This window comes from Kryptolebias marmoratus, linkage group LG18, assembly GCF_001649575.2.
Source record: "Kryptolebias marmoratus isolate JLee-2015 linkage group LG18, ASM164957v2, whole genome shotgun sequence".
Lineage (NCBI taxonomy): Eukaryota > Metazoa > Chordata > Actinopteri > Cyprinodontiformes > Rivulidae > Kryptolebias > Kryptolebias marmoratus.
The window spans coordinates 8,486,659-8,511,339 of NC_051447.1; the positions used below are offsets into that span (position 1 = coordinate 8,486,659).

A 24,681-nucleotide genomic window follows, 5' to 3' on the forward strand; every position below is an offset into this window, starting at 1 on the left:
TTAAAATCTGTTTAGGAAAATTATTTTTTCTGTTCTATATTAATAGAAAATGTCACAGATCACTTTAACTGGAATGAATCATTTTATTCAACAGGTAGTGTTAAAGAGAATCTGTTTTTATTCATTATTATTATTTTTTAATTATTGTTTTGTTATTGCCTGCTTCCTGAAAGGCAGGCAATCATGTAGTTGCCTGTGTCTGTGTGTATCTGTCTTTATGTAAAGTATATTGTGAAGACATAAACAGTTGTCTAACCCTGGATGCATTCTTGTCATTTCGTACAGATATGAAAATTCCTTTTTGAAAGGCTGATTAAAGCTGAATACAGGCTTGTTGCATTCAGGCGCAGATTACAGACATCAGCAGTGACAGTAAGCTAGAAAACACAAATACCTCCAGAAGAGAAAAACCTATAATGCGGCGTTACACCCCTGCTCTGTGTTTTTGTGTGCTGAGGTGGCTGTCGAATATAAAACGGATATTTCTGCTGTTTCAATTTGCCATTTTAAATATCAGCGGAACTACTGCATCAATAAAAGCGCTATTGCTGTGCGACCGGAGTAGCTGACACCAGAAAGTGTTTTATAGTTTTACGTTTGCAGAGTTTTCTGCTGTTTTGAGAGAAAACATCTGGGAGGTGTGAGCACAATGCTCACATTAAACAGCACCCATTTTTACAAACAGCCTCTGCAACATTTATCAATCCTACAGAGAGTTTTTTTGGATCAGACTTCCAAGTCATGTGACTTTATGCTAAATTTTTGACTCTGATTCTCTGCTTTATGCACTGCAAAACAGTCTACTGTCGCACAAACTGTGTTATCAGCCAACACTGGACGTTTGATTAAAAATGAACCCTGAGTCATGTCAGTGGGCTGGATGTGTGGTCAATGTACTGACCTTTACAATCAAAAGAGCTCTTTTTGCACATTTTTCTTAATATATATATATATAATTTCTTCAGAGCAGCAAAACATGTTTAAGGCTTGAACTAAAGATGGCACAGCTTGTAATTGTTTTATATTAAATGCTACATATAAAACTATGTTATATTATAAAATTAAAGATCTATAATAAATTGTTGATACTTTAGTGGTTTTATGGTAAAACAAAGAAAAAGACCACACTCTTGTTGATAAAATGTAATCACTGAACTATACAAGCCTATATGAGGCCTTTTTATATTTGTGAGAACTAAATAGTAAAGCATAGACTTGCATGAGAATAAATTCTTAAAGTGAGCTTTAAAAATAAGGCCAGTTTGTTGAACATTTAACTATGACTTATTATTTTTTTTAAATAAAGTCAGAAACCTTTATTTTTTTATGAATCAAAAGGCAACTCTTTTCTTCTAAATGTCACTATTGTCATTTTAAAGATTTGTACTAAGTAATCTTTTTACAAGACAATTATGAAAAAAAAAACTGAACAGGTAAAAAGCTCAAATTAGCCTTTTCTGTTTTCCTCATGAACCTAAACATTGTTCATTTTCATGTCATTTTTGGTCAAAGCTCCAAAAGGCCACTGCAGAGGGACTAAAGAGCTGAGGCCTTAGAGCCATGAGTTGAAGGCCCCTGGTATAGACCAATAGAAGGTATCCACCAGAGTGATGAGGGCATGCAATGAGCCAATAAAAATCAACAAGACACTGTTATGGAGACACACAGGAGATCAAATCCTCAGAGAATATGAGTGATTACAATTCACCTTGAAAGCTAAGATTATATATCTGTCCTTGTCATACGGTGCTGTAGGTGTTGAAAAGAAAAATCATTTATAGGTCATCTGTTAATACTTTAAAAGAAAATGAAAAAAGAAGAAAAAATATCCCTACAGCTTGATTCTGCCACCACCATGCTTCAGAAATCACAAACAGCCCACCTCATTTTTTTCTTTGAGCGATGTTTAGTTTTTTCTCTGACCTTTGTGTAGAGTTCCTTGGTCTTCATTCTGTCACTTGTTTAATGGTAGCCCTTACTACTTTGAGGTGTTCCACTGGTGGTGATACTGGGGGTCTTTACACCAACGTGTTGCTGATTTGTTGCTCACATTGCCCACAAGTGGATTTTTTAAACTAGATATGTTGTTTCTGACAGCAATAGTTGGGGCTTTGAAGCAAAGGGAGTGAATACATATGCATGAACCACGTTCCAGTTTTATTTATTGAATGATATAAAACAAGTCACCCTATTTAACTCCAGTAACGAGCTCTCCGTGACCTTGAATATGAACAAGAGAGTATAGAAAATAGACTGATTAACTGTCTTCTCCTTTGATGTTACTGACAAAAACCTGAGAATGTTTGAAACCATTTCGCTTTTTTATAACAGTCTAAGCTTGTCACCTGAAAATACAAATAAAGTTGCCTTCCTGTGCACGATTGGTCTGCCAGTCAGTTATTTAATCAAGCTTTCCTAACAACATGTGCCACCTGAAGTGATTTACAAAATTGAAAATCAATTAATGCCCCAAAATCCCAAACGAAGGCTCTGACCGGAACTACATGCCAGCCAAGCAGCACATTCAAGAACAGAGATACACCAAAGAAACTCCAACACACACCTGAGCAAACTGAGATGCCCCAAAGATAACACAGCTTGAATGGAGATAATCCTGTTCCCAGTCTGTGAGTCTATAACCAAGATTTAAAACACAAATAAAACATTCAAGTAAAATATCAATTTTAAAATCTAAACATTAAGAAAATGCTTTCAAAACTACAGGAAGGTTTGAAAATTTCACATTTATTTTTGACTGATTATATTCTGGCCTTCAGAGAGGTCACTCCAGAGGCAGAAATCACCAACAATATATTTTAAGTCTCGCTTCGAAGAAAATTTAAAATGCCCCTCAAGACGACATCAGGGTGATGGAAGGTTCATAAAATAAAAACAAGCTTTATAAATAAATAGCTCCATAAATAATACAAGGACCTTAAATTCACTTCTGCAGAAAACAGGAAGTGCAGGAATTTGAAAATTGCTATCATGTCTACTATACTATAGCTATTGCTTTGTTTGTTTCTTATACAACCCTGATTTCATCTGGATTCTCTTCTACTGAAGCTTACACTGGTTGTACAGTGAAATCTTAATGTCAGTTCATTTAAAGAGATACAAATAACGCCCACAATAACCAGTCTATTCATTGGCATTGACAGAAATGATTCAAATGATACTGCCGACAGATGTTTTATAGAAAGGCTGAATAACCGTCCTATAAGTGGGAGATGTAAGGCAGCAAAGCAAGCTCATCCTGGGATTGGCTCTCTCAGGAGTTCTTGAACAAGATTCTCAGCTGGTGCCAGGAGCCGGTGACATCATGCTCTATTTCTGGCTTTCAAGTGGAGCATCAAGAAGCTAAAAGGTATCCATTAATGGGGACCAGCTGCATGGCTTTAAAAAAACAAAAAAAACAACATCAGCCAATACTAACGACCTGTTCTGAGGAATAAGAGGCAGCTTTAAAGTACCCCCAAAATTAAATCACAGCTCACCTTCTTTCCAACATGTCTCCTATTTTAACAGCAGTGTCAGGAATGAAGGAGCATGGAAATATGGGATAATCTCCAGTCAGAGAAAACCACTGATTTACATTTTAAGCTGCTGCTATTAAGCATCTAGTAAATACAGTGTATTTTATCGACAGCGGGATCAAAATAATCAGATTGTGTGGTTTTTGTCGGGAAATTTACATTTTCAGGTCAACACAGCAAGGAGTACTAAGTATTGGTCTTAACCTCATTTCTCTCTGCTCACTTCAGTGGCTCTCGAGGGACCAGTTCTCTAATTCATTCAGGCAAAGCCAGAAAGAAGAACGCGTGTGTGTGCGTGTGTTTATGTGTGTAAGGAGTGGAATGTGCATGTGTTTAGGTGGACGAAGAGTTGAGAATTTCTCGCCTCAGGCTCTGAGTCACAACCAAGTTTTCCCCGCAGTGATGCAAACACAACACCCCCCCTCTGATCCCACCTACACAAATATAGGCTCGAACACGTGCACTTGTGCTCACATGATGCTTTGATGACATCAAAGCGTTCGCAGCGTGACTGCCTACGCAACCTAATTTCAAATGATGCACTAGCAAGTGATATTGAAGAAACCGTAGAGATTCTTCTGTTTATTTCATTGTTTATTTAGGACACAGAATTAAAGGGTTGGTTTGATCATGGGGCACAAGAAATAAAATGAATCAGAATTAGATCCTGATTTCTTCCTGTATTAAACTTTTAAACCATTAACATTTTAACGGGCCTCTCCTTCAGACTCTTATATTTTAGTTGAGAAAATATTAGGTCACAAATTAGCCACAGCAAAGTTGTGAATTAAAGAGACAGTTTTTTCAGAAAGCTCAGAAAATAGCAGACATCACTGAGGAATGATTTTGGCTTAATGGAGATGGTGAGAGACACAGTTTTCATTATTTGAGTATTATTTTGGTGACCGTTTGTGCTGCTGAATGTCTGTGCATATCAATACACTTATCTTTACCTTTCAGCTTAAAATTAAACATGACTGCAGCATTTTCTCTGTAATTATCTCAATCTAAAAGTAGCCCTGGCTTTCAACAGAAATGTTTCAAAATCATTGCTGATGTGAGCAAAATGATAAAACAAAAAAAATCTAAAATCTTAACTCCATTTTGCAGTCTATGCATAAAGCTTAGCAGGAAGTATTGAAAACTGATGCAAAATCACAAGACTGTAAGATTAAAAATGAATGTTTCATTACCATTGCTCCAAAGCCATTTGTTTTATTTGCCAAGAACCAATCAAGAAAAAAAGAAAATGGCATAAATCTGCTCATTGCTCTGCTTTTTGCTCATGCCCTACATTCTTTTCAGATTTTGGGGTCTTTTCCTCAGGGTTATTTGCTCTGACAGCTCAGTCAGCTGCAAAAAGCTCCCACATTGGTCTTTCCCACCTATTATAATCCATGTAAAAAGGTGCCAGAATTACAACCATAAATAACTTAGACAGTACTAATCAGCTTTAATATAAATATCTTTTGAGAGAAATGTGGTAAGAACTCCTGAGTGGATGTGAACCGCAGCTGTTTGTGGTTACTCTGAGTCCAGTGCCACCAATAATAACTAATGTGTGTGGATCAGCTCAGAAAAGTAAGTTTTATTTTTTTATATGTTGTGTAACATCCAACAGGCTTCTACATTTTATACATTTCTGTAGGATATCTGAGTACACCAGTGAGATAACCCTAAAAATGCCTGTGAACACCCAAATGTCGCCTTGTTTAACTGATCTATGTGGCTGCTACCTACTTTACAGCACTCTTATGCCCTACTGTGCTGTTCATTAGAGAGATAATTACATCTGCAAGGGATCCTTTTTGCTCCCTCAGTATGTACGATTAGAAACACACTCTTCTACTTTTCCTGTGTTTGCCTTTCACGCAACAGTCAACAAGAATCATGCACTTGGCATAGGCACAAGCAGTGATTCATCCGGAGAACTAGATCTGTCTCACTAATCTGACCCTAACCTTTGGAGAGTATTGATCAAGCATCTCTGTCTAAGCCATTACAGTCAGTCGGTGCATACAGTGCACGTGCCAAGAACCCATCCATGGCTCTGTTGATCTCCAGAAGATTAAAGGGAGAGGGGAATTAAAGGGAGACAGGAAAAACAAGGCTTTGAGGTTAGATTGTGCCGAAAAATGAGGAAGGCTTTAGTTTGTAAATCAATGTTTACAAGTCAGGGAAATGGATCAAATCTGCTCATGTTGATCAACTTGTTAGTATATGGGAAAAGAATTGGCTGTGCCAAGAACATAAGATAAACTAGAAGCACTTGGAGAATGCAAACTTCAGCCAAGGCCACAGGGTCATTAAAAACCCCAACATTTCCTGATAATTTTGTCATTAGATGTTCATTAGATTTTAAGTAATCTCGTGAACAGGCCAACATTCAAACCAACACCACTGAAAGCATAACCTCCTCAGCAGAAGTAACAAACTTATATCGTATTTCTATTGTGTTTCCTATTGTGTTTCTTGGGATTACTTCCTGCGTCCCACAGGTGTAGAACTTTCCAAACAATATATGCCGCATTTCTAAGTATCCTGTCAACTTAAGGAAGACCGTCATTGCTTGACTTTGGTGAAGCCCGCTCTATTCCCAGTTCTCTCTTCTTGCTGCGAGTCAACCATGCATCTAGCCTGCAGGCGGCCTGAACTGGGGCACAAACAATAACAGTAATCATGGAAAATCATATGCTGCTCTGGCAAAGGAGACCAGCTGACTGGCTGGCTGCTGGAGCCCTGAGGGTTTCCAGGACAAGCAATACAGAAAAAGGAACAAGGTAGCGCAAGGGAAGCAAAGAAATGTGAAAAAAAGAAGGGGGAAAAAAAGAGGAAAAGGATTTACTTCCTGTCCTATGTCCAGGACAGGCTTAGTCATCTTTATTTCTGCAGCCTTCTTCCTGCATCCTCTACTGCCAGCCAGTCTTTACTCTGTGTTCACAAACACTATAGTCCACAGTCTAAGTACAATTCATGAGTAAAAGTTTAAAAGGAATAGAAAGACACAGCCTTGCTTTTGATGATTTTGATGATTGTCATTGCTATTACTAAAAAAACGCAGGAAATTACGGACTTAAACTAGGGCCCCAGAGATTAAACAACAAAAACACAAAACACCAGACACATACGTATTGCTTTCCATCTACATGATACCAATATAGCTCTAGCAGTCTTTAAATAAAACCACAATTGCTGATCAAAGCTCAAATAACAGTTTGCAAAAGAGATATTGCAAGAAACAGACTAGTGTAATGCATACTACAGCAAGTACGCTACTTATGAATGAGCATGCCGCAGATTGATTCTTTGTTCTGCACAGCAATTTAGTCCCGTCTCAGCTTTCATTACAACACTGGTTTTGGCTGATATCTTATTCTCGTCTGGCTGGACAGAAGAAAAAAAAAAATAGAATGTAGAATAAACAAGATTTACAAATCTACCATCAGTGACTACAATCCTAATTACTCATAAATCTTAAGTGCTCCATTAAAAAAGGAGTTTAAACTTGTTTTTTCTTTCCTTTCCTAAATCAAAACACCATACATTACATTCTTGATTATTGGTGACCATTTATTTATATGATGATAATAAAACTACAAACTCAGAATGGTTGTTTTTCTTTAAAGCAATACTTCCTGCCTTCCTACCCAAATCCATGTTCACTCATTTTTCTTATTCTGTCATGAGAACATCAACTCCTCTAAAAACATCTGTATGATACAAACTCTGCAGTTCCGGAGGACTGCAGCTTGGTGGCAATGCGGAGGATCGGCCAGAACAGAAACCGCAGCGGGCTTCGTGGGACCACGTTTGGCAACAGCAAATAAACGGCATGGGGAAAGGGCTCCCATCGCCCCTCGGGGTCCTGCTACAGTAATGCACAGCTGAGTGCTCCGGAGAAGGTTGTTGGTCTGCCAGCTCGCTCGTCTGTGTCACGACTGGGGTCACTGGGGGATGAAGGAGGGTTATATGATACTGCCGGCTCTCAGTTGTCTACATGGTCTATGTGTCTTTCCTTTTTCTCTTTCTATGAACAGAGACCATCAAGTACAAGTGAGGAGTCTTTCTTTTATTGTTTCAAAGTGACAAAACTGTATTATATCATATGTCATAGTGAATGACCAGATAGCCATACAAAGCAGTTTTAATTTGGACTTTTCAATCACTGAGTGTATCCAAAGCAATTCAAATGAGTATAACTTATATACATTTTAATTTTAAATCTTTAGTCTCACAGATAAGCAATTCTATGAATAAGCAGCCAGAAAGAGAATTATTGGTTGTTTTTTTTAGGTTAAGTTCATATTTGTTTCAGCTGAGAACATTTATTTGGCCATGCATCTAGGTTTTCTTTTAAATGTTGTTGCAACTGCAGCTTTCCAAACTTACTCTAAATGTGAATTTTAATACACATATTGATTACTTCAAGGGATAGTCTAGTCATTTTTGAGGTGACTTTCTGTCACAGAGCAGAGAGTATGAAGTAAAATGCAATAGTCTTTGTCGAGGCGAGGCTAATGGCTTGCCCAACAAGGACTCGTTCTTTTATTGTTTTCCTGGCATATTAAAAAACTCTCTCAAAAACAACATAGTGTTAGCATTCTTTCATACAGGTATATTGTTTATGAGAAAGAATTATTTTTAAGCTTGAAAAATAAAAAAATACATAAAAAAACAACTAAACCCTCATTTGGCTAGCCATTAGTCCAGCCTGGACAGAAACGTTTGCCCTTTTCTTGTTACTCTGTGCCCTATGACTGATGTCACAGCTGGTAAGGTACTAACTAATGATTAATATCTGACCACTTTAAAAAATCGTTTACAGAATTCTTTGTACAAAAATGTAAATGCATGAAAGTAAGTGGCGATGGCATGTTACAGCTAAGATCTGTAAAAATAAAATGTCCTGAGGAAATGTAGAATGTGAAGACAAAAGCCTGCAAGTACTGCTGGATTGTTATGCATGAAAAGGGAGGATGTGTCACCGAGAGCGCCGAATGGGGACAGCAAATGTCACTCGCATCAGTCGAAAGTGCCACGGCAACTTGCGGAGCCGTGACCTCTGATGGAAAAAAGGGAGAAAGAAGGGAAAAAAAGTGGACGTCAGGCGGAGGAGAGGATAAGAGAAACGCCTCTGACAGCAGAACCAGGAAAAGAAAGAGAAGGAAGGGAAAGGAACAGGATAAAGGAAGTTTGTGGTGGGCCAACATCTAATCCTGCCAGCGCTTTGGGCTTCAGAAACAGAGGACTCATATCAGTGAACACACATTCACACCCCTTTTTTATTGCTAAAATGAGGCCACTTCGGAATCAAAAGGGTTCTGTTGCTTCTTTTCTCAATCCATCCCCACCTCTGCAATCACAGGCGACAAAGACCTGGAAGCGCTCTTCTGGCCTCTTTACAAACTCCGCTTCTTGGAGCATTTTTTTACACAACTAATCTGAAAAAAAGCATGTCTTTATTAACAGCGTTCAATTATAAAAATGAGTCAGGCGCATTAGAAACATTACCAAAACACCAACACAGAGGTTCTGACTGCTTCTATGGCATAAACTGATTTTAATCACCTGAAAAGGCAGAAGCTGCTAAGAAAACACTTGCAGATTACACTTTTCTTTCAAAACAAAATACTTTATTGTAACTACCAAGATCTAAAAATACTTCATCCTTAACTATTAGATTAATGCTTATATTTTGTAGTCCAATAAGACAGCATTAGATTAATAATAGAATCGAGTTAGGAGGATCCCGGCGACAGCTAATTTAAGCCAGACGCCAGTAGAAACGCTTGAGCAGTATGTCTACTCTGTCATTACACAATGACAAACCATTCATCAAAACAGGGCTTTCCTGTCGGTGGAGATCAGTGAAATCGTCTGATTCTGGAAATGTTATACCACATCGATGGGCCACAATACTTCTGCTGGAAGAGAAGAAGAAAATTGTAGAGGGATACAAAACCCAAATTTACCATTTCGGAATAAAATTAAGGGAGGATATGGATTCAAAGATGAAACAGGTAGAATTGGCATTGAAGGATTTTTAAAAAATACCAATTAACAGCAAGTTTTCCCTTTTGGGATTTTTCTATTGGCTATTAACTCTAGAGAGAGAAAAAAGCCCAGATGATAATGTAAAAATGCAACAGTCTGAAAGAAATTACCGGTGCAAGTAGTTTAAAGCATCAACAGCACCGATGAAACCAAGCCATGCCTTACATCTGAATAAAAAGTTGTTTGTTGTGGTAAATGAAAATATTCAAAGGCCAACTGAAAAGGTAAAAGAGTAGATACTGGAACAGATTTAGCTGGGGACTTTTTGAATAGGAAGTTTAATCTAAAAGTTTCAAAGGAATAAATCAAATTTTTAGCTTTGATTTTGGCTCCAATAGATCAAATTTAACAGTATTTAACAAAAAAATATATTATTTGAAATATTTCGCCATGTTTTGCTTTGCGAGCGTGCTCTCTTCTCATCTCGCCTCTTTAATGAGATGCAGCCTATATCTGAGACGAGCTTCGTCGCAGGCCTACAGAACCCACAATTTAACACCAAGCGTTAAGTTTATAATGAAACAATGTGTCTAAACAATGTCTTATTTGAGGGAACTTTAGTCGGTAAGTGATTGACGAAGAAGGCACGGGGAAATATGTGACAACATGAACCATCAGTCAGATCAGAACAGAAGAAGATAGCTGTCGTTAATCATCATTTCAACAACCTCCTCCACCTGAAAACATGTCAGGAGAAGCTTGACATGAGTTTATCAGCCTTTGTAAAGAATGTGCAGAAAAAGGATTTTCTATAAATAACGACACATCTATGCCCGTTTCATTAAAGTGACTCTAAAACATGATCTTCAATTAAAAGGAAAAATGAGTTGTCAACAAAACTACAAATACAAGAGGCATCAAGCGACTTCATCACCACTGAGTCAAGCAGGACGGAGTTAAAATACAACAGTTTTACACTTACTGTAAGGATTATGAAAACTGAATTTTAAGTTTATACATATGTGAAGCGCTTATATTTTACAAAAGTAGGGAGTATTTATCCTGTTTTTCTTCTGTGAAACAAATGTGAGGAATTTTATTTTGCAAAAAGACTGTTTTTTCATTTATAAATAGCATACAGGTGGATTTTAGGTACTTTCCTAAAGAACTAAATGTTTAGTTGAACTGAAGCAGTTTTTTTTCTGTATTTTTATGAAAATTTGTCACTATTCACAAACAATTTGATATTTCTTATTTCATTTTATTAATCCACTCTAAGATTCAACCTTTTTTAAGTAAAAAATAATATATTGTTACAACACAAGACATGGAACCTATAATAGTAAAAACTGATTTTAGTAAAAAACAAATTAAAAAACTAAGAAAAGAAGTTATATGGCCCTACAATATAATGGAGGTACAATACATTGTTGATTTTATTTACTTGTGTTTTTATGATATCCAGTTACTTACATTTAATTAAATAATTTGTTTATTATACTTTACATGTGACAATGCATCATTTCCAGACTCAGTAAATGGTCACTTTTCATTAATACTGATTCCAGCATTGATCAAAATAATCATGATTATGATTTTTTTTTTTTCCCCCATAATCGAGCAGCCGTACTTCGAAGCGATTAAAGCTTGTAATATATATATATAATACAGATGCAGTGCATTCTGGTCTGTGTCTCTAAAACTATGTGGATTCTGGGATACAAACAGGCGCTGCCCGGGAACAAAGTCCTCCTCTCTCCACCAACAAACCCCCCAGAGTCTCGTGGTAACAGATTCGAGTAAGCGTGTGAAAAGAATTACTGAGACACTTTTAGAAAGTGCTAATCTCCGCTTCCCGTAGGAATTTTCCCGCAAGACCTTTCTCGTTCCTCATATTGTGGAAAGATGAGCGATGTTTGCCATATACAATAAATTGAAATTTTATAATTTCAAAAATACAATTGTCAAAGTTTGCAAATGACTCAAGCATGGTGCTGAAACAAAAGGCATATAGTAAGGCCGGAATTTAAAATAAAAATAATAAATAAAAAAAAAACAGTCACACTTAACCACTTCCTGCTCAACGTCTTAAATTCAAAACTTCCAGTTTTGGAAATAGCTATTTAATTTGGAGTTTGTTTAAGCCGGTAAGCGGAAAAATTAAACTTCACTACTTTAAATTTTGACAATGGTAAGCAGCATAAATACAAGAGAGGCACCAGGTTTGAAGGAGAAACCCTACTGAGAAAGAGCATTTTTTATATTCATATGCAAATATGGGCAATATAGCAATAAAACAGGAGGGTTTAAAGAGATATAAATATTGGGTGAGCATAACACAATACTAAATTTCACACCAAATTTCAAGAGATTGCTAGCGTACTGAGTACACACATAGGTGAAAAGCTTGCATCCTCACAGCCTGCAGGTTAAGACACATCCTATCTAAACCAAACCAGATGTGGAAACTCCAGGAATATTTAAGTGTTCCAGCTCAGAAATAAAGGACTACTTTGGCTACTGTTATGTTACCAAATCTGCTTAGCATGCACATTTTTTTCACTTTTTCTTTTTCCTCTCTACCCAGATACAGTATGGCAAAAGATAGACAGGATAGATTCCACCACGCCAACATAAACTGTCAAAGCTGGTCGAGACTGTGCAGTCCAAAGCCACATGTTCTTCGCAATACGCATTCACAGCAGAGCTTTTGAAACCTTTGATAAAAATAAGGAAAAAGCAGCGTAGGAAGATGTGAACAGTAGCTGAAAAGCTCAAGTGTAAGTCTTAAAAGACGAGCTAAATTTGTGAAACTAACAGGTTTTTTTAAAGAAGACAAACAGCTTCTCGAGGTGGGAGCAGATGATGACGACTCCTACTACGGGAACAACGCATCAGTGACGCTTCCCCGCCTTCTCAGGCCACGTCATTGGCGCGACTCACCTGCGGCAGGGCGGAGCTGAGCTGTCGCTGCAGGGAGTCTCGGTCGTAAATGACGTCCTGAAGATGTTGCTGTGCCAGTCCGAGGCTCTCCTGGGTTTCCCTCAGCGTGTCCAGGAGCCGGTCCCGTTCGTCCAGCATGTTGACCATCAGCTGCTCAAAGTGAGAGTCCGGGTCCGAGGCGCTGCTCTGCGAGCCACGCTGGCTCAGCGCCGTGTCCTCGCTGATCGTGGGCATCACCTCGCACATCATCTTGGCTCTGCTGAAAGGGAATGAAAAGTAGACATTTTTAGAATGTTTTTTTTTTATTATTATTTCCGTGTGTGCAAACCATACCGGAACAACTCAAGTGGTGAGGATGACCCTTCACGTGTACAAAAAAAAACACACAAGCAAACATGCTTCTGTGTGACAATCCACACACTTGTTTTCAAACTGCTGGGTGTAATTGCTTGGGCCTGACACAGTTGGAGCTTGGCTCAGCATTACACCAGCATTTCAAAGCTTACAGAGACGTCTTGGGATGCTGGGCATTCTGCCCTAGATTTCACGCATGTGATGTTTATTGGGGCAGCTCAGATCATGTTACATAATACTCCAGATCTACGCTATAGAGGATAATGTGAGGCCATATTCCAAGTTCCTCACGGGGGTCTTCGGATGCGTAAAGGAGTCGTTCTGACTGAGGGGTCAGTTCGTGGGGGGAAAAACAAAACAAAACAAAACAAAACAAAAACATGTCTGCATCATTGCACGTCGCAGTCTTATGATGACAGATTTAATCACATAAAGAGTGGGTTTCATTCAGAGAACCACAGCTACAGTCGAGCCTGACTTACTCCAAAGAAAAGCTTGCCTCAGCTAAAACAGAAAAAATATACTTTCCAACAGCAAATAAATACATATCCATGCACAAGTCTTCATTACTCACTTGGAAGACGGAAACCAACGTGCAGAAATGTCTCAGAACTTCCTAGATTTTGATGTACCAAAGTGAGCTAAGCTAACATTCTCAGGAGCTTTCCCAGTCACTCCACCAGCTGTGTTGTGTCGCACTAACGAGCCACTAAAGGGCTCATTAAACCACTGTGTCAGCTTTTTATAAGCACTTTTATGTAGAACAATTCAAACATAGCACTTTTGAGGTTGTTAAATGACAAAAGCTAGCCGTTTCCCCCTGATTATTGTGTTTGTTTTAAGTTAGCATTGTGCCAGAGTTATGACAAGCGACTGTAGGTTTGTTTTACATCGCACAAAAGTGGCACAGATGGACGTCGCTTTGAAGGTTACACGTGTACAGCAGGATACTTCTGAGGGTACGCGCAAGTTTAGGCCATACTGTAAAAAAGATTTTAAAGTCACAGGTTTCAAAAAATGCATTTGTTTGATATTTATGAATCAGACAAGAAAGAAAAACTGAAATAGGAACCAAGCTTTACATTGATTTGCTTTCTGTTTCGGCTTAAAATAGTGCAAATAGTTGTATGATTTAAGTTACCATAACATATTTTAGGTCTGTTCAGTTTAATTTAAGTAGCATCAGTTAACAACAAAAGTCACTTCAAGTAAAATACATTAAAAAAGTGACCATTTATCTGCTAAGTAAATAATATTTGCAATGTTACGTCTGTCTCTGGAGGCTGAGGGGGCCGAAAATGCTTAATTTTCCTCTTAGTGGCCTAAATGTTTTTACCATTTTTAATATATTTAAAATGTTAATTTTCTTTGCCAATCAGTTGCTTACTGATCAGGCAGCCGTTCCTTAAATACTTACGTAAGTTGATGGTTTTAGCTTTAGCTGCTAGCTGTTCTCAGTGCTTTGACATGAGCCAGGTAGGTTTGGTGCGGCTCCCCTGTGGCTGGGTTACAATGCGAGCTCTGAGCCTCAGCGTGTTCTGGCACTAAAACGGGGTCTCCCATATCTTCTCCAGGCACCTGGCCAGGCTCCCAACAGGCCCCCATTCAGACGCCATCCGCTACCATTTAAACCAGAGAGACGGAGCCTACAGTTTGGCTGGACACGCTTGCACATGCCAGGCCCTCGCTTGGAGAGCAGGCGTGTTGGCGTGCAGACGAGGACGTTGGTTGTGAATTTTAAGTAGTGGGAAGTGATTTATTCCTGCTGATGATTCAATGCTCGCTAGCAGTGCGAAAGGGGAACATTAGGCCCACCATTTATTGTGTGATCTCTTTATATTTCCACTATGCAAACTTAAAATTATGGATTAGAAAAGGGTTTTAATGAATTTTGGCCTTCAGTTCGAAACTTTAACACTGTCCACAGCCTCCATCAATAACATACGGATCTTTGTTCTCCAGAATGCACCAACATGCCTTTTAGTTTTATTGAAATCAAAGCCTATTAAGGCTATTTTTTCGAGCACTTAGGACATACAATTTGCTTTTCTTCTTACTGCACTATTTTGCTTTGATCTCTGCTACCTAAATAATCTCTGCGGCCTTATTTATCCTTGGTAAATAAGGGAAAGTGCACTGACTGATGATGGATTAGCCTTCCCAAAAGCAAACCATATCATTCAATAAATCACTATCTGCTTAATTTGATCCTTGAAGAAGAATCAGGTTTCTTTAGTTAAACTTGAGATTTAAGAAAAAAAATAAATAACCAAATGACTGCGAAGCTTTAAAGCAAACCCAATAAAAGGTCTTTTTTTGTTGTTTTTTTTTTTTAACAAAGACAGGAACTGCAATGCATTCAACTGAGCATGCTGATGGAATATGAATTGCAGACGTGCAGGAATCATTGGGATTTTCACTCCATGCCATATGCCCATCAATGAATTATTCAAGAGGGTAGGAGGGAGGTTCTGTCCCCAATCAGAGGAACATATCCAAGACTCAGATCTGGTAACAAAAAAAACAGAAACTTTTTTTTTTTTTTTTCAGCAAAAGGTAAATATACTGGGACAGTTCTTTTAAAACCAAGTTATAAAGCTGCCTTGAATCTAACCTACTGAAGTTTTTTTAAACTTAAACTTCCACAACAATTTTCTGGTGCAAGCGAAAGCAAAAGTGAGGCTCAAAACAACATAAAGTGTAAAAATACTAAAACTGGCAAGAAAAGAAAGTTCCTTTGGTAACCGTCACGTGTCTAACACCATGAACACCTCCGCGCTCTAAATGTGGACCTATTTAATTGTCAAAACTGTAAAATATTAATTTTGTGACAGTCTTGTGAAATGCCATGAGGTGTCATTTCTATATATACTGGGTATATTTATTGTGTCTATCTACTAAAAAAAGAAGAAGAAAAAAAAGAAATACAAACCTCTGTCCTTGGACACATAATAAATTTGATTTGGTGACACTTTTGAGAACTAACAACAATTTTATTTCATATTTAAAAAATGACGATTTAGCTTCTACCTGCAGTACGAGTGTTGATGTTTACATTCACTGCAGTCAAACTCAAACATAATTCCAGTAAGAGATAGTGAAAAATGTAGCAGTTCTGCCAAAAGTCCTTCCTTCAGGGCCTTCATTAGTCGTACTCGGTTGCAAACGATAAGCTGGACGGACAAATAAAAGGCTGCGGCTTCTTAACTCGGGGTTAAACTCTTACGTGAAGTGCATTTTATTTCAGAAAGTTCCAGGACTGCAGGGTGCAACAACGGACGCACCTGTGAGAACTGACACGCGGAAAAGCAGTTTAATTGAAGCATACTGGAAGTGAGAGCTGAACTTGCTAAGCTAACTAAGAAAGTTGATGGAAAAACCATGAAATGTGTGTTTTTGCCAAGTCATCCCTTTATGTTTTTCATCTGGCATAAGGTTGGCCTGACTGCTCCCTTGTGCTTGTAATGCTATGTCTGGCATAAAGTGATTTGTAATAACTGTTGATTCCTAGCTTGAGCTTTTGCAGCTAAAACCTGTTCAACGTAAGGCAGCTGTTGCAAAGAATTACTGCCTTTAGGATCATCGTCTGCACTTTAAAAACAGCTGTAAAGAGAAACAGGGGAAGGCGCTCAGCAAAATGGCAGTACTTCAGAGATCCCTTGAGTGAAAAAAAAAGAAAGACTCAGGCAGTGAACTACTCTATCTACGTGGAACAGATGTAAAATCTGCCAATAATGGCAGGAGCAAATCAGCAAGCTGTAGCTAATTTCCTGAATGTCTTCAGTAAATCTCATTAATGTGAACAATTGTGCGAGCAGCAAAAAAAAAAAGAGGCACACAATAATGGCTGTACATTCTCGAGCTGTCTGTCCACGGCCAAGTGAGGCAAATTCAGCACTATTCACCACCTGGAAGACATCAAACGTGTCGCACGAGGGTCTGTGCGGTGCAGGCACAGGACAGAACACGACACTCTGTGGCTTTGGAGATAAGCTGTTCTCCTGCACACTTGTTGAGCCGACTTTGGAATCAAGTGCGTTTAAAGCCTTGTTAATATCAAGCGTGGCATAATTATTGCTTTGAGTGATTAAGCAAGGAGGTGGTCATTTAGAAAAATGTAGAACTGAAACAAGGTGGAGCTAAAACAGCAGCTATTTATGGATGCTGACTCATTCAGCGACCGTTTTCATGTTCACGGTTTCTTCCGTACATTTTTTGCAATCAGAATACTTCTCCATACTTTATGCTAATTTACCCATCTATATATCGAAATATTCAACTTCATTGGGAATAGTGTGCAACCACTTTTGGTTCTTGTATTTTTTATAAGTTTTGAATTATTAACCTTTATTTGCAAAAGCTTTCCCCATGAAACACAATGAGATCTTTGCAGCTCCTTCTAAAACATTCTTCTCTGAAATATTCTTTAGCAGACTTTCTCTTTTTGGTCTCCTTAAGCTTCTTTTAGCTTTCAGCTACTGTCTAGCTCATTTTAGATTTTAGCTAAAGGTTTGCTGCATTTAGCTTTGGTCTGCTATTTTGCCAAAAACAGATTTTATCTACAATTTTGCTCCATTTAACTTGAAAAACTTTTTTTTTGCTGTAATTAGCGTTTAGCTGTAGACTTGCTAATATTGAAATTTAGTCAAAGATTTTGGTCATTTCAGCTACTGTCCTGCTAATTTAGGCTTGTACCTAGGGTTTTACTACTTTCAGTTATTTAGCTACAGTTAGCCACATTTAGCTTTTAATGGCTGTTTTGCACAATTTAAGTTTTAGAAACTGCTTTGCTGCATTTAGATTTAAGCTATGCTTTTACTAATTCCAGCAGTTTTGCCTAATTTAGTTTTTAGCTAAATTTTGGAAAAACTTTAGTTTTCACTAATTTTACCTTTTAGCTACAGTTTTACAAATGATTCAAACTATAGTTTTACAGCATTTTGATTTTAGTTGCTGTTTTTGCTAATTTCAACTTTTAACTATATTTCTTGTTTGTTTGTTTTAAGATATGGATGTGCTAATTTCAGCTTTATGCTATGGCTTTGCTCACTTTTGCTTTCGGGCACTATTTTGATCACTTTAACTTTTACCCGCTGTTTTGCTATTTTTACCTTTTACATATGGTTTTGCTTATTTCATCATCTAGGTTAAAGTTCAGCAAATTTTAGCTTTTAGCTCCCGGTTTGCTCGTTTTAGTTCGGTTGTGATTGTTTTAACGTCAACAGGGCAGTCTGAGCTTCTTCGACACGTTTCAGCAAAGAATTTGCAGCACTCAGCGTTCACACTGCATGTTCACAGAGAATGCACATTTCTCTAGTTTTTAATGAAACTGAAGGACAACTTTTCAAACCTCTGTAATTGCCTCGTCATTCAGTCATTCCAGCTCATTTCCCCACAGCAGGATGTGTTCGACCAAATTGCTCTGATGATAATGCAACTCCTCTCGCATCAAGCTGAGGGATGATTACACGCGTTGATTTAAGGCTGCCTTGCTGACTGGGGGGAATTTCTGCTTTTAAATAATGTCCGCCCTTGACTGTTTGCCAAGGAATCCGGCACAAAGTGCATCCGCAGACTGCACTGGTGAGCACAAAAGGGTAATAGGAAAGCTGTTGCATCCGCTCCTTCCCCACTCTGGCAGCCATATCAGGCTGACAGGTGGGAAAAGAGTGATGCAGCGTTTTTGTGAATGAATTATGGCCAGATTGGATAGTACGCTTGCAGTGCTGTGAGATCTCATTCATATGGCACCCTGTGCCATAGAAGCTTCTGACAACAAAGATACAGGCCTGCCAAGAAAACAACAATTCAAGTGGATTCCATTTAATCACAGGAACACACTCTGGCACTCGAGCAGGAGGACTTCACGATAATAATTCATCTCCAGTTCTGAAAGATGATCTGCGATCAGTTAAAGTTCAATTAGGAAGTAATACCATTCCTTTATGTAGGGCCGAATCCCATGATCACTGGTGCCCACATGCTGAAGGATTTATTAGTATCTGGAACGCTCTCACGCAAGAATATATTACTTTTGGTTTTGGGTTAACAAAGACAGCCTTGTTTGTATGTTGGTTCCATTTTTCAGGCTCTGAAATTAGCAAATCACATTATATGATGCTCCTTTTTCAATCTGTCTTGTGTAATTAAAACCAGAAAAATCCAGTTGGGATTAAGATTCTCTTTTATGAAGTCACCATAGCTGGGAGCAGGAGAGCAGGTGACACATTCTCGACTTGTTCCAGCTCTGCATGATTTCTTTCTTCTTTTTTTTTCTATTTTTCCCTGAGTGAAATATTCAAAGCCAAGCTGTTTGGTGTAGGTGCAGTGTGAGGTCAGTGGTGGGTCACAGAGCTTTAAAGGATATGTTTCACAGAAAATAAACAGGCATCTCCACAGTCAATTAATTATTTATGCTTTTTTTTTTCAAGCAAGAAGAAGCACTACATTACATTCTGTGGGCATCTGGGTTTTTTTGTTTGTTTGTTTGTTTGGTTTTGAAAAGGAGAAGAGTTTTTTCTTTTTTTGATTTTTATATTATTTTTTAGAAAGCTGAATTTAAGCGTCTCGTGTCTAGAAAACATGAAATGCTAAATGTCTGTTATGGTGTGGATTGAGTTTTTGCTCAGGCGAATGTCTTTTTGAGTCATTACCGATATCCTAAGGTACGTTCAGGTCTTTATGGTGTATGTATGGTGGTTTAGACCCATTTGAAAGATACTCTGAATAAAATCACGGTTCCTCTGCATTTATGGGAGCTTCAGGAGAAAGCATGTCTTTCAGATGCCTGCCAAAGGAACGTGCTTTGGACCTGTCTCGTACAAGCGGAGGAGACAAGGAAGATCCAAGATTAGATGGAAAGATGTCGTCTCAGAGCTGGTCTAAGAACAAAGGAGGTTCTGTGGAAGCAACACCAGCTCCAGGATCCCTTCTCAGACAGTTGGACTCTCGATTTGGCCCCAAATAAACAGGAGTAAATGAATAAATGGATAAACTGATTGTGTGAAACATTTGACCAAAACGCAGGCTAATTAGCAGTTAGCAAATATTAAGTAAAGGCCTAGCATTCCACAAAAGGAATGCATAACACGTTTCACACTAGAGTTTGGAGCTCAGATTATTTTATGGCGAGAAAGGACGGAGTTAAAGCCATTTCGGTCAAACTTTGGAAATGACGTTAAGGCGCGATTTCATCTGATGATGTAGGATGCTGCGTTAGCGCTCAGAGAATGTGATGAAGATGCCTCTCAGCTACTACCCCACTGAACTTTAGCTCATTATCTTCAAAACTGATGGAGTTATAGCCATTTCTGTGTTGAGCTAAGGGCAAATAAATGTGGTGGCCATCTTGAAATGGGCTGACCCCCTTTCGTCTTCTGTTGCAAGTAATAGTAAAGTAGAAAATAAGGTCAAAGTTTCAACACTAAATTACTGCAGCATCACACACACACAAAAGCAAAAGTGTGTCTGTATAAATACCTGCATGAGCTTCTAAAATCAAAGTTACTTCCAATAACCGGCCTGTAAATATTGAGGCGTTCTCTGGGCTCCGGCTTATTTCAGAGGGTGAAATCACAAGCAGTCGTGTGAGCCGATGAATGAGAACTGTGAGCTCCTCCTGAAACACCACAAACACACACGGTGTTTGTGGTGTTTGTCCCCTTTTTAGACAAACACAGGAGCGAGTAAAGCTAACATCTGGGTTTCAGAGAAAAATAATATGAACGGAGTTACCAATTCAGCCGTAAAGCAAAACAAGTCGAAAATCCTTTGTCAGTCAAGAAAGTTTGTTTTTTTTAAAAAAAAAAAAAGCTTTGATTTTAATAGTTGCCTTCAATTTTATTCTGTGTTTAAATGTTTCCTAAAGGCTGTTTTTGTGCCCATGTGTGGAAGAACTGGATGTAACATGAAGTGCTCTGATGTTCTATAAGTTACAGTCAAATTAACAAAGAAAATGAATATTTCCTTATGTTTTAATGCTTCGAACACTTTGTTTAAGTGAGCAAAGAAGACACCAGAACACCTGGAAGAAGAGTCCAATAAGACATAACGATTTAATGTTAATTATCGCTCTGCGTAAGGCTTTTGCCTGTGTCTGTCATGTAGGGCAAAATATCTTGTGAACCACTGGATGTACATCTCCTGATTAAATTTTGGAATTAAACTCAATTCGCAGCTAATTGACTTTTTCAGATGTTAAAAGTGTTGCTGATTATTGTACACGAACCAAAAGTGGTGTTTGGTAGTCAAAGACAAAGGCAGAAAATAGAAAGGTATCTATTTATTTAAGGGAGTCCATTAAGTCTTATTTTTAAAATTCCCTGTCTGTTCATTATGACACATATTTACGCTCACTCTGATTTGAATGATACTCGGAGTTCTAAAGCATGAGTGGCGCAGACAATAGGCGTTTAATTCACACCCGCTGTTAGGGGAGGCGGGATGTGTGTGAGCTTTACTTCTACCTGCACGGATGAGGAGCAATGTGTCTGTGTGTGTGTGTGTGTGTGTTCAACTGAAAGCATGCAGCCTTTGACTACAACTCCCAGAAACAAGGTCATGCAAACTATGAATCGATAGGGATTGAATGAGTGCACGGAGGGAAGCCAAAAAAAAAAGCCATAAAGGTCAAGTTTTAAATGACTCGAATGGTACCGACGGTTATCGTTGTCAGCATTTTGCAACCAAAGCTGCGAAAAGATTCCCCCCCCCTGTGTCCTTTTCACTTTTCGGGTTTCTGTTTAAAGAAACTCGTAAAAAAAAAAAAAAAAAAAAAAAAAGATCATCCTGAACTACATCGAACGGTGCAGTTTGAACGGTTTCACTCCAGTACTTTTCCAGATATAGTGAGATGCGATTCGGAATCGCAGGCATGCACTCAATGTAAACAGAGAAAATTTGTTGTTTAGAACTACAGGAGTAAATCTGCTGCTAAAAGCAAAAGAAAAGAAAGGAGGAAGAATGAGTAAGGTAAGGCTGTCAGCACCACAAAGCAAGCTCGGCGGTCAAGCGCTTGGCTTTTGCGACACTTTTGCTAGTTTACCGCTTCAGTAGCTTTTTCAATAATAGTCTAATGCTCGGAACTCATTTAGAATCTATCTGCATACCTTACTCAACAGATCTGACTGTAATTACGAACTAATACTTAAAAAATTGTCAGATTTCTCCGTTCCGAACAGCTCTTCCCTGGATGTTGCCATTGTTGACCTTTTTTTAGTCACTTTGGCTGTTTTCTTATAGGAAAACAAATGCTTAAAAATGTTTTAAGGACACAAACTCGTTGATATAGCTAAATAAAAAGAAAACACTGCAAGTTTTGTTTCCCGTTTTATGTTTTTTCATGAGTACCTTTAAGGTGCAACTTCTGAGTGGCACACTCAGGTTCTATTGGACCCAGTGAAACTGAGCATCCTCCCTGGGACGCAGAAATACATGCAAAAGCCCTCGCGCCAACGTGCCTCTTTCTGGTCGCAAGCTCTGAATTAGGAAGATCAGAGGGAGATCACCCTGCTAACAGGAACACCTGCAGGCGCGTGGAAAGTAAAAAAAAAAGTGAGCACAAGACAAGACAGCGGAGATGATCTCTCCCTGTTTGCGTCCCCGTAACAGCCGGTAATAATGTGGTTTAAAGGAGGGGCAGCTGTTCTTCACATGACACCTCCTCATCATGCTGTCATTAACACACACACACACACACACACACACGGCCTGACTGCGGCGCTCCACCGCTGTAACAGCTCCTCCTCATCCTCTGAAATGATAATTGGGGAGAATCCTCGGCTATTGTCTCAAGCGCATTACATCATGCCATCCTCTCAGACTGCATCCCGCCCACCTTTAACTCTCTCCTCTGTAACAGCCGGCGGATCTTTTTTTTTTTCTTTCTTCTTCTTCTTTTTTTCCTTTACCCCCCTCCTTCCTGCAGCGCATCACAAGCCACAGATGAAAATGTAGTGATTTTTTTTAAAAAAAATCTGTATTAAAAGCCGCATGTTTCTTGGGAGATGTAGAAGAAAAAAAAAAAAAAGAGGCACCGGTGGAAATCACCTTGAGCAATGAGGAACAGGGCAATGTAGGTCACTACAACACCGGCGGGCAACAGTGTGCATACTCACAATCACTCCCTTTACTATCACAAGAGGCGGATCAGAGGCTGCTGCGGTCCCTGCGAGCTACACCATGAAGCGGGCGATCCGAGCGGGCTTCTCCGGGGAAAGCAGCGGCGGCGGCGGGCAGCGGCGCCGTGGATCCGAGCGTACAGGAGGAGGAAGAAGAGGAGGAGGAGAAGGAGGAGGAGGAGGTGCGGCCGGTCCCCGCCGCTGGCATTGTCCAGAAACGAGCAGCCGAAAACGGGCGAGGAGCGCGAAGGATCGCCAAATTAGCCGCGTCGGCGGGTGACATCCGATATCCCGGGTCAAGCATCCAGTCGCGCGCGCGCGCTCCCCGACGCACACGCACGCACAAACACAAACGCGCGCGCGCGCCGCTGAGGAAATTATGGCATGGTACGGATTGTGCTGCGATAAGCGGAGCTGGAAAAGACCATTGTGGGAGCCGACGGAGGGGAGGCGAGGAGTCTTAAAGATGCAGCTGTGCTCTTCTTCACTCCCTCATCACTGGCGTTCAAAATTAACAATAATAATGATAATAATAACAATAATAGTAATAATAATAATAATCATAACAACGAGAAATGCCACTTAGTGTAAAAATGCGGGTTGAAACTGAGTTTTTGCAGCTAAAAGAGGCAGAATACTAGCTAAAAGCTAGAAGAGGTGAAACATTGCCCAAAGGCTAAATGTAGCAAAAGGCTAGCTGCAAGATGAAAATATCAAATAAAAGAAGCAAAATGTTCACTGAAAGCTCAAAGCAGCAAAAGGCTAGCAACAAAATCAACAGATAAAATTGGTAGCCAGCAGCTAAAAGGGGCAAAATGTTTGCTAAAAGCTCAAAGTAGCACAAGGCTAGCAAAATGTAGCAAAAGGCTAACTGCAAGATAAAAAATATCCATGCTAAAAGTAGCCAAAGGTGAGCTAAAAGTAACGAAAGACCATTTATAACAAGCAGAATGGCAGCTGAAAGCTAAAAGTAGCAAAAAAAATTAAAAGTTGAAAGTGACAAAAGGCTTGCAAGAAGCTAAAAAGTAATAAGATGCTAGGAAACGTAGATAAAAAGTGTAGATAAAAATCTAAAAAAAAGCTGAAAGTAGCAGAATGGGAGCTAAAATTGTGAAGCAGAAGAATGTTAAAATTAACAAGAGGCTAACTGAAAGCTAAAAGTAGCATCATAGTAGCTAGAAACATAAAGTATATTATTGTTACTGACATATATATATATATATATATATATATATATATATATATATATATATATATATATATATAGTAACCTAGCAGCAACTTATGAGTTCATACTCTGTTTATCCTTAAGAGACAATCTCTCAAAGTTCTTTAGGGTTTCTTGGGAAGGATAACAAATTTGTTCATTTTGTTGCTGAGGAGTAAAAATAAATCGTTATCGGGTTTCATTATTCTTATTTTTTAATTCTTTTTATTGACTCTGCAATAGATTTTTTTTCTGACCTACAAGAGCACCTGGCCTTTTGACTGTGTCTGAGAAAAACACACGTTTCATCTTCTCAGATATTAAAGAGCTTCAAGTTGTGTTTCAGTGTCACACAGAGCAGCATCTTATGTTGCTTCTTGGGGGAGCGGAGGCTAAAATGTTCCATTTTTACGTGGCGTCTTTTAAAACAGTCCATTTTGGAGTCCTCTCCTGAGTGATGCGTTTAATATGTCTGTTTCTGCCAGGCTGTCAGCTGAAATTGCTGGTTAAAGTTAAGTTAGGAGTCTGC

General features: G+C 38.8%; 1 protein-coding gene across 17 annotated transcripts in view; it reads right to left on the reverse strand.

Annotated features, from left to right (window-relative positions):
- ppfia2 (PTPRF interacting protein alpha 2) overlaps positions 1-23,377 on the reverse strand; it is a 132,982-nt gene extending 109,605 nt beyond the window's left edge. For 8 of the 17 annotated variants that reach the window (XR_005234440.1, XM_025004939.2, XM_025004938.2 and 5 more), the window contains exons 1-2: positions 22,943-23,373; positions 12,474-12,732 (exon numbers count right to left, since the gene is read on the reverse strand). Coding sequence is in view for 15 of the 17 variants with exons in the window: in XM_025004939.2 (XP_024860707.1) it covers positions 12,474-12,722 (249 nt within the window). In the remaining 2 variants the exon portion in view is untranslated. Of the gene's footprint in view, positions 1-12,473; positions 12,733-22,942 lie in introns of all 17 variants that reach the window. The other 9 variants (XM_025004941.2, XM_037981314.1, XM_037981313.1 and 6 more) reach the window with 4 other exon arrangements.
- Between the last annotated feature and the right edge of the window lie 1,304 nt (positions 23,378-24,681).